The sequence below is a fragment of the Propithecus coquereli genome, unplaced genomic scaffold, assembly GCF_000956105.1.
Source record: "Propithecus coquereli isolate 6110/MARCELLA unplaced genomic scaffold, Pcoq_1.0 Scaffold79, whole genome shotgun sequence".
Classification (NCBI taxonomy): domain Eukaryota; kingdom Metazoa; phylum Chordata; class Mammalia; order Primates; family Indriidae; genus Propithecus; species Propithecus coquereli.
The window spans coordinates 6160391-6174376 of NW_012154062.1; the positions used below are offsets into that span (position 1 = coordinate 6160391).

The window sequence follows — 13986 nt, forward strand, 5'->3', positions numbered from 1 at the left end:
CACTTAATCTTAGCCAAAAGGTCAAGAAGTGATAATTAGTGATGGGATCTTATGAAATGTCAAAGGTCATTTGTTTTATGAAAGGAAGAATAACAGTGAATAGTAGTACAATTTCGTGGATGTGTGTATACTCACATACTATTATAATTTTTAAAATTCCATGTGATGAAAGGCCTCGCTTGAAGGGACATTATTCCTGTGGACACCAATATTTGGAAGTATTTGAAACGCCATCATGAATCGCTGTGGTCAGCAAGACAGAGAGAAGGAACTTACATGGAGAAACAAGGTGAGAGATAAAAGGACCAAATTTTATTTGCACATTTGAGGCCACTTAAGGGATATAATAAGAACGGAATTGAAGCCTAGATAAGAAGGTCAATGTCTTAATAAAGATTGAGCTAAGCACATGTCACTCCTAGTAACCCAGTGACAGGGTTACCTTGACAATTTAGTGACATTATAATTAAACACATAGATATGTAGATAGATTGATAGATATAAAAATGCTTGTATATAATGAAGCTAAAACAGCACTCTATTATGAAGTACCATAATATTTGGGATTTCCCTTTGAGGTCATAGACTATGGATAACTTTGCCTGGTGGAGAATAAAGTTTATTTTCTGGTGGGGTGAATTTTGTAAAATTGTTATGGCTACTGTTGGTGGCATGCTATTCCTTTCATCTTGCTATCTCCAAAGAGGAATAGTAAAATGGGAAAAATATTTCTATTATTATCAGCTAACAAATATAGAGAGAGCCTGCCGGTAGATACCATCATTTGCACTGTTTCATTTTATTCTCACAACACCCTTGTGAGGTAGGAATCATTATTCCTTTCCTCTACCTTATGAATGAGGAAATAGCTGAGACTTGATAAATAATTCGCTCCAAGAAAGTGTTAGAGCTTCCAATTTGAACTAAAGTCTAACTACTAAGCCTTATGCTTCTTTTCAGCAGCACATACTGACCATTTTTTACTCATTTAACTGGCATTTATTAAATTAGGTGTTGTAGAGAAAGTGATACAGTCATAGTTAATTGCATGGGCTTTAGAGTCAGACAGTAATTCTAGCTTTGTCATTTAGAAGCTTTTTAGCCTCAGGGAAGTTATTTATCTTCTCTAAGCATTAACTGCCTCATCTGTGAAATGAGGATTAAAACAGAGTGCCTATTTCAGAGGACTGGTTTGATAATTAAAGAAGATACTGCATACTAAATACTCAGCCCAGCACCTAAGTTCTAGTAAACATTCATTAAATGGTAGCTGTTCTAATTGTGATAAATATGCCATGGCATCTGCCCTCAAGAACCGCTGGTTTAAGGAGGCAAGATTAGATATGTGCCAAGTGACTGCAATACAGAATTAAAAATGACATTGTGAGAGTTGAAAGGAAAAAGTGATAAATTCAGTCTAGTGAGATCATGGGCGTCATTGTGGAGGGGGACACATTTTATTAGGGCCTGGAGAAATTGGCTTATGTAGACTTAGTGGCAGGGTATCCCAAGGAGAGGCATGAGCAAAACTGAGGGCAAGAATGCACAAAGCTTGGCTGATAAACAAAGAGAACTGAGGCCGACCCAAGCATGTGCTCTCTATAGAAGCTCAGTAGAAAACAAGACTAGGAAATATATTGAAGTCTCAAATGCACGCTTAAGGAATCTGTTCTTTAATTAGAGGATAATATAGAACTTCTAAAGATTTTTAAGGGAAGAGTTACAGCAATGTGCTTGAACTCTTAAGTAAGGTGTAGATGTAAAATGTCGCAACAATTGAAAGGAAAAAAATACAATAATCAGGCCAGCCAATTAAGGAGACTGCATGAAAGTCAAAATGAGTGGTGGAAGGGTAATGAAGAGAGAGGGGCCATCTCTGAGGGTGGGAGACACATGAAATGGACAGGAGTTGGAAAACTGGACACAGTGGACAAGGAGAGAACATGATTTTTTTTAAAAAAAAGACTGAAATTTCAACAAGTCTGAGTTGAGAGGACAGATTTATTAAGCATCTATATAGAAGCTCAATGGAAAACAAGATTTATTAAGCATCTTTTCCTCATTTATTTTCAGATCATTATTCATAACTCATTATTAACTGAGCATTTTCCAAACTAGGCAATGTGTTGTGTTTCTGAGAATGAAGGAAAAATAACAAAGTTTGCACAGCATGCCGGGGGGGTGTACACGTGTCAACAAATCAAGACAATATGTTGTATTAAGGGTGTAGAACAGAAACATACAAAAATCATTATGTGTATCCATCAGGATCTCACTATAACCATTTCCAGTGTTTATAACAGAGAAAATGTAAAATAATAAAATAAAAATAGAATGATGAAATGTAATGTAAGTGGTTGGCTACTCAGAATATGAGGAGCTGAGAAGTTGCAGGGTGGACAGTGAGGTAACCCAGACGTTATCCACTGCAGACAGCCTCCACCACCCCAAGATGAGAGAAACAAGGAGGGGAGGTGGTTGTAGTGGGTTTAATGGCGCCCCCTAAAAAAAAGTCCATATCCTAGTACTTTGACCCAGTGACTACCACCTTATTTAGAAATACGGTCTTTGCTGGCATAATTAAACAGTAATTAAATTAAGGATTTTGAGATGAGATCATCCTAGATTACTCAAATGGACCCTAGATCCAATGACAATTGTCCCTATAAGAGACAAAAGAGAAGGCACAATGAGAGAAGAAGGGAAAGCCATGTGAAGATGGAGGCAGAGACTGGAGTGATGCTTCCATAAACCTAGGAACGCCTGAGGCTGCCAGAAGTGAAAGAGGCAGAGAAGGCAGCTCTGCCCTAGAGCTGTCAGAGGGCATGCAGCCCTGCTGACACCCTGATTTCATACTTCTGGCCTCCAGAACTGGGAGAGAATCAACTTCTGTTGTTTTAAGCCACCATGTTTGCAGTAATCTGTTATAGTGGCCTTTGGAAACTAACACAGTGGTGTTACCAGAGCTGGAGTTTCCGGAATGGAGCAGGAACCTGGGCAGGCATATCCAGCGGGAGCGGAAATTTCAGAGGGGTCAAAGCCACTGCTAGAAAACCCACTCAATGCATGGAGGGAGGACGCCGGCTTCTGCCCCCCACCCCCATTTCCTGCCAGAGCCATAGGTCGGCTGACATGGAAGCATGAAGTCAGTTCCCACCATACACAGCAAACCAGGAAGGACGAAGAATATGTCTGAGGGCCACATGCTCAGGGGTGGCATATTATGGGGACACTGGATAATTAAAGCTTGGTATATCAAGAGATGTTCACAGAAAAGGTAACTTTTAAGAGTAACCTTAGATGGGTGAGTAGAAATTCACCAAGCGGTGGAGGAAAGGCATTCAGTGGTTGGGAAAACATGTGCAAAGTTCAGAACCCTCTATCATCTTCCTTTCTTCCACTTTTGTGTTTCTGGTCTCCCATCTGGAAAACAAACTGAACAGGGTCTAATTGCTAGGAGCAGGTGCCAGTCTCCTTGCAGGTAGCAGGCCAGGTGATTGGCTTAGGGTCTAATCTGAAGATTTAGCCATCTTATGTGCAGAATAAAGAGGGAGCAGAAAATGCCACTGGGTACCTCTGGCTTAAGTCGTACTCTCCAAATCAGTGTTACAGACAGTATCGTGTTAAGGGTGGTGTTAACACTATGTTAGCTAATTGCCAATCCATAATAAAGCCGTACTATGCTTCCAATTTGTTTCTCACCTTGCGTGTATAAATATTGTATAGCTTATGTGTAAGGAACTCCAACAGAGGTGAAGCAAGCAGTAAGAATTTCAATCCTCACCTCTATTCCCCAAAATAAATGTTACTTTTTAATTCATTTGATATATTCATATGTAAATGCCCATTACCCAGTTGAAGCATGTTTCTGAAATTCAGAGGAAATATTTGGCCAGGAGATAGAAGTTTGGAAGTCATCAGATAGTAATTTAAAACATGGGATTGGATGAGATCATCTAGGCAGACGAGGCAGATGAGGACTGGGGACAGTCCTCTAGGGGACTCTCCAGTGAGAGGCAGATTGTCATTGCTCTTAGGACATTCTGCTGCTGTTCATTTCTCATCAGTCACCTGCAACTATGTGGATTCTTTCACTTTACCTTAGATCTGAACCAAAGTTATCAACAGAAGCTTAATTTTAAAACATGAGGGAACCCTTTACTGAACTACCTATGCTACAAAGTATTGGAATGGATGAGTTAGAAAATGACATGGCAAAGCCTTCACAGCTAGGAAACTTTTTTTAATCCACCAAATCTACCTGAATTTCAACCACAGAGATGAAGGGGAACGGTGCTGTTATTTCATGTGAATTATACTTCCTACAAATATAACTCAATCTTTAAAGGTTCTGGGATTTTTTTTTTATTTCTTGCATATTTTATCCTTCAAATCCTTGCTCAAACAAAAATATAGTGATTTTCCTTATTTTAGCTCCCTTCTTAAGTGACCTCGAACGGCTCGAGAAGATCTCACAGTAAAGTTTCTTTTCTTGGGGTGTTGGTAAAAGGAAGAAAATGCTGGCTTGTCAACTCAACAGTGTTGGGTGGTTACAAATGAATGCAGCCCTTCTCAGAGGACAAGGCTGTGTCCAGGCAGAGGCTGCGTGCAGGGCTGCAGCACTGCACACCAACGAGTGGTGCATTGCAGATAAAATGCAAATCAACCCTTCTTCTGGGCAGCAAGCCCGTTCAAGGAAGAAACCCGGCTCCTTTCTGGAAGCTCACCATCCTCCTTGTCCACACTCCCTAAATGCCTGCCATTTTTTTCAAGAACACATCAAATAAAGAATTGGTCTCAGTGGTGGAGTACCGTCCAAAAGGGAGGACTCTGACCTTTCAAAGCAGTTACAAAATTCCGTTTTCCATGTGAAACGAATGAGGAAAAATCTAATTCTTCAACCTTATTTGTCTTCTTAGAATTCTGCTGCAGCTTTCTCCGGGCAGTATGAACACAGCCCTCCCTGACTCAGTATCAAAGGCCCCCACCGACCACCTTGTTTCCTACCTTACTGACTCTAACTAATGCAGCGTGGTCAGGGATCAGCCCTGGTTGTAAGAATTGACTGACCAGAGCAGCGGAGGAGATTGTGTAGACTCACAGCTGACTGCCAGATTTTTTTTTTTAAATTCATATCACTGGAATCATCTATATCCTCTGCACACTGAATCCTCATTCTGGGTCTTAATATCATATATTCCCTGAGACAAGGAGCCGAGGCCCTGACTGCTGAGACAATCTTACATTCATAGTGTGTGCGGCTTCCTAACCCATTCTCGTGGGTCTCTACCCTGCACCCCGTAGCCACCTTCATCGCTTCCCCTAAGTTATTTCCTATCCCAAGCGCTGCGCTTTCTTTTTTCCTGGACACCTCACCGTCAAACTGAGCTACCCCAAACTCACATCCACCCCGAAATGCTTACACTTGGGGAACTGGGGGCAGACACACCTAATTTCCCAGGTGTTCAGACCCCTACAATAAGAACAGCAACTATGCAAAACGATCATTAGTGATGATGACATGGAAATAGCATGGGTTTAAGAGTGAGACTCATTTGATATTTTGGGACAGGCTGAAAATAAGGATATTTTCTCTTTATTATCTGGGGATAGCTTGGTTCTCTCTCCTGACAAGAGAGAGAAAAATTGCAGAGTCCCGAGAGACAGACTAGCTAAAATGTTTCCCTGTCCTTTTATTCCTTCGTAAGTGTAATGTCAAACATTATCGAAATCATTTCCAGCTCTTCTCCCACCTTCTACGTGAAGTAAAGATCTAGACATTTCCCCAGTGGCCCAAGCCCCATCACCAGCTCAGCTTGTCATGTGACAGGGCAGACAGCAGGGAAGCCACCGTGGCCGCACAGCTGCGCCAACCTGCCCTGGCCTCCATTCCGAGGGGGCAAGAGGGCAGAAGAGGAGGTGGGAGCCAAAGATTCTGATCCCTCCTGTTATTATCTCATCCAAGAACTATGTCTTCTCAGTACAGTATTTCTTTGTAAACCTTTTTTATTGTGAAATGTAAGATATGATCTGTACACAGAAAAATGCATAAAATATAAATGCACATTTTAATAAATTATTCTAAAGTAAACATTCCTAAAACCACCTCCAAGGACAAACCGAGAACATTGCTTACACCCTGAAAGCACTCAACATAGTTCTTCATCAAAACTCTCGTCTGTATCCTGGAGTGACCCTGGCCTGACTTTGATGGGTAAACATCTCCTTGTTTTCCATAATAGTTTTAATATTTATGGATAAATCTCTAAATATAGTTTAGTGCTGCCTACTTTTTTACTTTTATGAAAACAGAATTATACAGTCTATATTTTTGGTCTGGCTTCTTTTGCTCATTACTATATTTTTGGGATTCTTCCATGTGTTTGTGCAAGGAGTGGTTAGCAGACATTCATGTGTGTTCATTAGTGTATAGCACTTCCTTATATAAAATATTAAAACATGCCCATTCCTGTTGATAAACATTTGTTGTTGTTGTTTTCCAATTTGGGTCATTGTGAATAACACTGCTGAGAATATTCCTTTACATATCTCAGTTCGCCCTAAACATCATTAATAGACACACAAAAAATGAATAATTCTAAACTCAAAGCTAAAAGTGACTTTGAAAAGGGACTTTTCAGAGCTCATATGTTCTTTTCTCTTGTTGCAAATGTATAGAAGATCCCAAAGAGGAATGTGCAGGTCCTTATTGTGTCAGTAGTCTGTTTGTCTCATCTGCCTTCTATGAGCTGGAAAAGATCTTTTCATGACAGCGTCAGAGGAATTTGGGGTCTAAAAGCCTTTTTTCCTCACTCCTGGGTCCTAGAACCACCACTTGCCAGCAACAAGACCTTGGGAAAGCAATTTGACCTCACTCAGCTTCTGTTTCCTTTCATGCCAGGTTCAAAAGGGAATAAATTATTGTTAGTAAGCATAAAGCATATAATAATAATATGCACAAGGCATTTAGCCATCCATATAGTTAACTGTCTTATTTAAGAACCTGAATAACTTTGTGAAATAGGTGTCCACACTTTCTACCTTACTATGTCTATCTCTCAGAGTTGTTTTGGAGAATGAATGAAATGATATACGCAAAGGGCTTAGCAAAGAGCAGAAACCCAATACATATTCATTAAAATTGATCTTGCCTCATCACAGTCTGTGCATGATTTTTTTTTAACATTTTCAGATACAGAGTGCATTTTATGCTTATCTGGTCAAATTGGTACACCTGATTTTGTCATCATATTTATTTATGTCTGATCCCTTTCTTTCGACTCATTTAGGTTTAAAGTAAGTGTGGGAACAAGAAGACAATAGGAAGTACAATTAATATAGAATCTAAACAGAGTTTCCACTCAGACTTAGTAACTTCCTTTAAAATGCCTTCAGTCCCCTGTTTAAGACACAGTGAAACACTGAAATCCAGATTTTTAAAGTAGCTCTTATTTTAAATGAACCCCATGTCCCTGTACTGTTCAGAGTAAACGCTGCCTCGGATCTTCATTTAGGTTACTGAGAAAAATAGACAGATGTTAGGATTTTTGCGGCTACCTGTAAGATCTATTCTTTCTTCCTGTTTCAAGTTTGGGGTTTTAGCACCCTATTTTTTTTTACTTTGACAAGAAAGTAAGGAAGATGCCGCAACCCTAGTTTACAGGGCTGATCTTGCTGCAGGATGGAGGAGGAGGTGCTTAGTCGCTTTGATGCCACCCCTTCGAACAGCAGGGGGTGGTCACAGAAGAGAATGAGAGAAAGAATTAGAGAACAGCTTTTGCCCCCCACCCAGCCCTGCTGTTCCTCAGCTGCTCCTCCTCATCCATCTTTTGATGGCCAAGGAGATAAAGCATCTTGCTAACAAAAGGAAGCCTCCTTGGGCATCATGGCTGGTGACTCAGAGGAAAAAGAAGTATGTGAGTGCCATTGTACAAAGGAAGTATTTAGTGAGTGCAAACTGTATGTAATGCGTTGTGTAAAGTAGAGGACCAGCAAGCCCGGTCCAACTGTCAAGGCATGGAGCTATTGCATGATTTCACCTTTTCTACCCAGCATTGTAGAGAATGCATTATCATTGTTTCAAAAAAGAAGATTAAGAACATCTATCCTCCAATCACCTATCCTGCCTCTGGTGCTACAGTTTCTTACATCTGATTTTCTTTGCAATTTTTTTTTTTTTTTTTTTTTTTTTTTTGCAGTGCAAATTTGTTGCCTTGAAGCCAATCCCCTGGGCAGTTGCATCAGAATCTTTAGCTCCTGTCTGTCTGAAAGATGGATTCCTGAAGGTTCTTCAACATCTTGTGAAGGGAGGTGAGAGCCTGCAGTAGAGACAGAAGCAGGAGGGGCAGAGGGGATGGTGTTCCAGAAGCTGAGGGAAAAAAGCAAGTCAGCAGAATTAAACACTGAGTTACAGCCATTTGCACCTGGCTATGTACCAAGCCAGTCCTTGATTTATCAATGCAAGTCCATTTCCCAACCCTGGAATTAGATGCAATACAGTATTCTATCCCTGGCAAAGGACTTGTCTGGCATGAGTGAATGGTATGGTTTATGTAATCTGTTTATTTCCTTGTGGCTGCATTGTGATTAAGTTATCCAAGTAGAGCTTAAAATTGGCTAGAGAATTTTTACTAAATTCTCAAAAATCCATTAAGAAAATTGTGAATACCTGAGCTTTAAGGTGAAGTTAACTGTGATACCATCGAAATTTGTTTTCTAAATTGAAGTTTCAAAAATAGCATTCAAAATATAAAGCTGCCTTCATTTTATCAATATACAATGTATCTTTTTTTGAAATTCTCTATAGACTCAGGAACCAAAACGTACCTACTTCAAGGGGGAAAGACAATACATAAAATAAAATTACCACTGGAACATAGCTTAGCAATTTTTGGGAAACTAAGTCTTCCATGTTGTCAGACACCAAGCAATTTCAACACTGAAGCTGTGAGTCCAGAAGCCAAAATATATCATTGTCTTCTAAGAACCAAGAGTTTCATGAGTTATAACCTATGTGGGGGTGAAAAACAATGTCCTTAATAACAGCTGCAATTGCTTAAGTACTTATTATTTGCCAAACAATGTACCAGATTTACATGCCTAACAGTCAAGCCTCTCTACAAGTTTTCAGGATACATATTATTACACCCATTTTACAGATGAGCAAAGTGAGGTCCAAAGAGGTTAAATAACTTACTTGAGATCACACAAAGGATAAGTGACAAAAATGGCACTGAAATCAAATTATGCCTCAGCCCAAATCCTATTTTATTTATGCTAATTGTGCTACTTACACTTCTCTTTCTCTGGAGGAGACTCATCCATTCATTCCTTCACTCAGAAGTTACTGAATGCGCAATGTGTATCAGACATGGTTTTAGATGCTAGGATTATAGTGATGAATAAAACAGAGTCCCCACTCACATGGAGCTCATGTTCTAGGAACCATCATTCTACAAAGAAATGTAAAGTAGGGTAGGGAACAGGACCAATGGACTCTAAATAAGGTGGTCAGGAAAAGCTTCCCTAAGGACATATCACTGAGCTGGTACCTGGATAAGGAGGGAAATAAACAGGTGGGTATCTGACAGAAGAGCTTAAACCTTTTTCACATCAAAGGCCTTTATCAATGAAGTGAAAATACAACATACAGACTGGGAGAAAATATTTGCAAATCATATGGTTGATAAGGGCCAGTGTCCATAACACATAAAGAAGTCTTACAAATTCCCAAGAAAAAGACAAACAACTGAGTTTTAAAAATGGACAAAGGACTTGAATAGACATTTCTCCAAATGGCCAACTAGCACATGAACAGATGATCAACATAATTAGTCATGAGGGAAATACAAATCAAAACCACAATAAGGTACCACTTCACATCCATTAGGATAGCTATAATAAAATAAATGGAAAATAACAAGTGTTGGCCAGGATGTGGAGAAATTGAAGCCCTCATATATTGTTGGCAAGAATGCAAAATGGTTCATCAACTGTGGAAAACATTTCAGTGATTCCCGAAAAAATTGAACATAGAATTATCATCTGACCCCAAAATTCTACTCCTAGAAATATACCCCAAATAACTAAAAACAAGTACATGTACACCTATATTCACAGTAGCCAAAAGGTGGAAACAGCCCAGATGTCCAATGGATAAACAAATTGTGGTATTTACGTGCAATGGAATGTTATTCACTCATAAAAAGGAATGAAGTATTGATACCTGCTACAATGTGGATAACCCTCCAAAACATTATGCCAAGTGAAAGAAGCCAAACATATAATAAATGATTCCATTTGTATTAAGTATCAGTAATAGATAAATGCATAGAGACAAAATGCAGATTGGCACTTGTCAGGCACTAAGGGGATGAAGGGGAGAAACTGATTAATGGGTAAAAAGGAGGAAATGTTTTAGAATTAGAAGTGGTAGTTGCATTATGAATGTACTATTATAAATGCCACTGGATTGTCCACTTTAAAATGGCGAATTTTATGTTATTTGAATTTCACCTCAATATATTATTAGAATATAAATGTTTTTAAATCTCGGAACAGTCAGACTCCAGAGTCCTAAGTCTAATGCCATGTTGACCTTGGCTGGCATGGTGTAGGCTTAGCTTTTCAAGAGCAGGTCTTAGCATACTGTTGGCTTTTCCTAGCTATCCCCAGTGCCTGGTTGCTGGCTTCCTAATCAAGGCAGGAAAGCTTCTCATGTGCATGGAATATTTTAAATATTAAAAGACCAATAAACTAAGATAGTCAACTAAAGTGAATTAGCATTGATGGATGCAAGTGAAACACCTCACTCATAATGGAAGCCTAGAGCTTCAAACTTAATGAGATTGAGAACTGAAAAACAATTAAATCCACTCAGTAAACACTCACCACCCTGCCGTTAACTTTTATTTGGTCCTTGTTTCCCACCAACTCCTCTCTCCTTTCTGCTGTAAAACCATGATGCTTTAGAGTTTGCAGCTGCCTTTCAAACCAGAGTGAAAGAGACAGTCTGTAGAAACTACCTCGTTGACTAGTTTGAAAACGCAACCTGGTTCACGTGTCTCCAACACCACACCTGTACCAAAGAGGACTGATCATATGTCAAACAGGTTAAGAAAATACTGTCTCTTCCTCATCAGAATCTTGGCAAAGATAAAGCTCAAAGAAGACATAGCGATGTGAAAGATCTTTGTAAAACATAAAGTTACCTGCCAGAATAGAGTTTAAAAACACAGCAATGTTTGTAAAGCCTGACTCTGAAACTAAACTGGCACTTTCAAAATTCTCAGAGTAGATGCTTACATTTTTTTTCCTGCTTGGAAATCTCCATTTCAGACTCTTCAGCGATAGCTAAGCCATCTCCTTCGCTGTCAAAAGCACGCTAGCGAGTCTTGGAAATGGCCCTGCCGCCGAGTAGGAATTATTTCTAGGTATCTCTCTAGTGCTGTCTATACCGCCACCCCGCCCCAGGCTCCTACAAGCTCCCACCACCCACCCCCCGACACACACGATCTCCTTCTAGTCTTGCCCCCTCATTGTAGAGGCCATCCCTTTAGGAGAAAAAAATGACCTGACAAAAAAATAGCAAAAAAGGGACTATTTCCCTAAAAGCCCATCCCTCCAGCCTCCTTCACTTCCTTAAGATTCTACCCATGTGTTAAGAGCTGTACTTACCCCTCCAGCCTCTGTGAAGCCTTTCTTGATGGCTCCGACCTATATTAACCTCTCCCTTCCTTGAACCCTGGCAGTAGTTACAGTCTATATTCCCCGTCTCCACTGACAGCGAAACCTCCACACCCACTTTCTTCTGTGCACTGCTCTTCTTGAGTGATTCTTCGTCTGCAAAATCTTTGCCTGTAAAATCCCTGCCTTGCAGAATACTGTCAAAATTCAAGATAATAAAATGCTTTAAAAATAAATAACATAGCATCTGCCACACAAAAAGCGCTAAATAAATAACTCCTCTTCCCTTCCTCTCTTTTGTATCTCCAGTGATCAGCACAGCTCTTGGGTACATAGCAAATGTGTCAATGAACAGGATAAGTACGTATTGATGGATTCTACCCATCTCGTATGCCACTCTTTTCCTTCCCTTTGGAATTATAGAATTTTTCAAAGCTATGGTGGAAGAACCCAGTGCTCTGTAAGCTTGCCATTAATTTCCTCTCCACTCTTGTCCTGCCTAATTACAGCAGGCCTCTTTAGACCCATCTCCAGTCACTAGCTGACTCAAAGGCGTGTTTGTTTGTGGATTTCATTTAAATTTCTACTTTACAGGCTAATTGCTGATGATGTTTTTAAAGTAAACAGTTCAGGAAAGCTGCCAATGTGTGTACTATGAATTCATCGCTGGTGAAAGCCCTTATTCTGCCAAGCATGTGCAGAATGTATAAAATATTCAGAATGGAAGGCACTCATGTAGCAGAAAATATCCCAACAGATCTGCAGCTCAGCATAGAACAGCGGGCGGTGACTCAAGCCCAGAAGATTGTGTATCATGCAAGCCTAGTATTTCTATTTATGGTAAAAGAGGAGAACGAACTCTTGGCTGTTCTTAGAGCGTGACCTGAAATCTAGGAAGTCTTAGGAGTCCAGTGAGTGGCCGTGAGTATCTTGCTCACGAATATGGCAGGAATATTAAAAACACGCTGCACCTGCTGTGTCTCACACACCTGATAACTCTGTGCTCAGAGGCAAGGAAGTCACTGACCCCATTGCACCTATTAATACAATCTCAGCCACTCGTGACAACCAGCCATTCTAAAGGTCTACACATGTATGGCCAAGCCATAGAGATCGCAAGCTCTGTACACCAGGGGGTTCTGCTAGTGGGCCCTCTGTGTAAGTCCATTCTCTCCAGGAATGCAGCGCAGACGACTGAGACACTAGCTCTTTCATACCCTAAGAGCCATTCTGAAGGTGATATGTAAGTGAGTGGGAAAGGTGTTGGCAATCCCACTGCATAAACTCAACCAATACAGTTCATGAAGCCCATGTTGGGTTGTGATTTCCGCAGTGCTAGAAAGCCTTCCTATCTTCCACGTTGCACTTCTTTCCTGCCTGAGACTCCTGAAAGTCACTCATGAAAGTTTTATTCCTGAAAGTTGTACTCTTTAATCAGAAATAAGGATCATATTCAAATGCACTTGAGATAGGTGACCCAGTGACTTGCATTTACACCAGGAAAAAAATCACAAAGCTCCCCCACTCCCACTGTGCAATCGAGAAGCCACAGTGAAAGACAACATGCATTGATTTCCTCATCTATTAGTCAAAGACAGCGCTCATTAACTATGCTAGGGCATCACTCAGAGCCGCAACAGAAAATGTCTGGACAAGGGCGAAGTGGCTTCTAGAGACAACCATTTCTATTCCAAGTGTTTTGGATTATTTTGATTCTCTAAATTACAAGAGCCACAGGAAAACAAACAAACAGAACTGACTTTAAAGATTTCTGGTTCAAGGTAAAAATGGAGCCAACACATTTAATTCTCCCTGCATCTTGAATCCCATTAATATGCTAAAAGAAATGTAAGAAAATATTGAAATCTCCACCTATGTCTAAAACCAGGAAAAAAAAATGCCATTCACCCATGCAAAATTTCGAGGAATGTCTGCAAGAAACAGTGCTGGCGAGACCAAGGTGAGGGGTCACCTGACCAGAACCTGGATCCCTGCATGAGAGGAAGAGCCCCATTTGTGAGAGAAGCAGGGAGCCTGAATGAACCCCACTAACTATCGAGGTTGGACCAGGGGGCAATCAGTGCGGATTAAATTGTGATCCCACCACTGTCCCAGCATCTCAGTACTGACACCAGGACAATGTGCCGTGCTGTCCCTTCTCAGCTTTCATCTGGCACAGGCAGGGGCCAAGCCTGGGCGTGGGAGGCAGTGAGAGACTCAGCCAATGACAAAACTCAGCCGAGTTGCAGGTGGAGAACAATAATGACCAAAATCCATCACTTCCCTCTATGCCAGCGGTAA

The 13986-nt window shown here is 40.5% G+C and overlaps 1 protein-coding gene across 1 annotated transcript in view; it reads left to right on the plus strand.

The window, feature by feature from the left end:
- Positions 1–13986, plus strand: part of ADAM7 (ADAM metallopeptidase domain 7) — a 194051-nt gene that overhangs the window by 130690 nt on the left and 49375 nt on the right. Inside the window, exon 18 of the mRNA XM_012662921.1 lies at positions 8199–8310. Coding sequence (XP_012518375.1) covers positions 8199–8310 — 112 coding nt within the window. The remainder of the gene's footprint in view (positions 1–8198; positions 8311–13986) is intronic.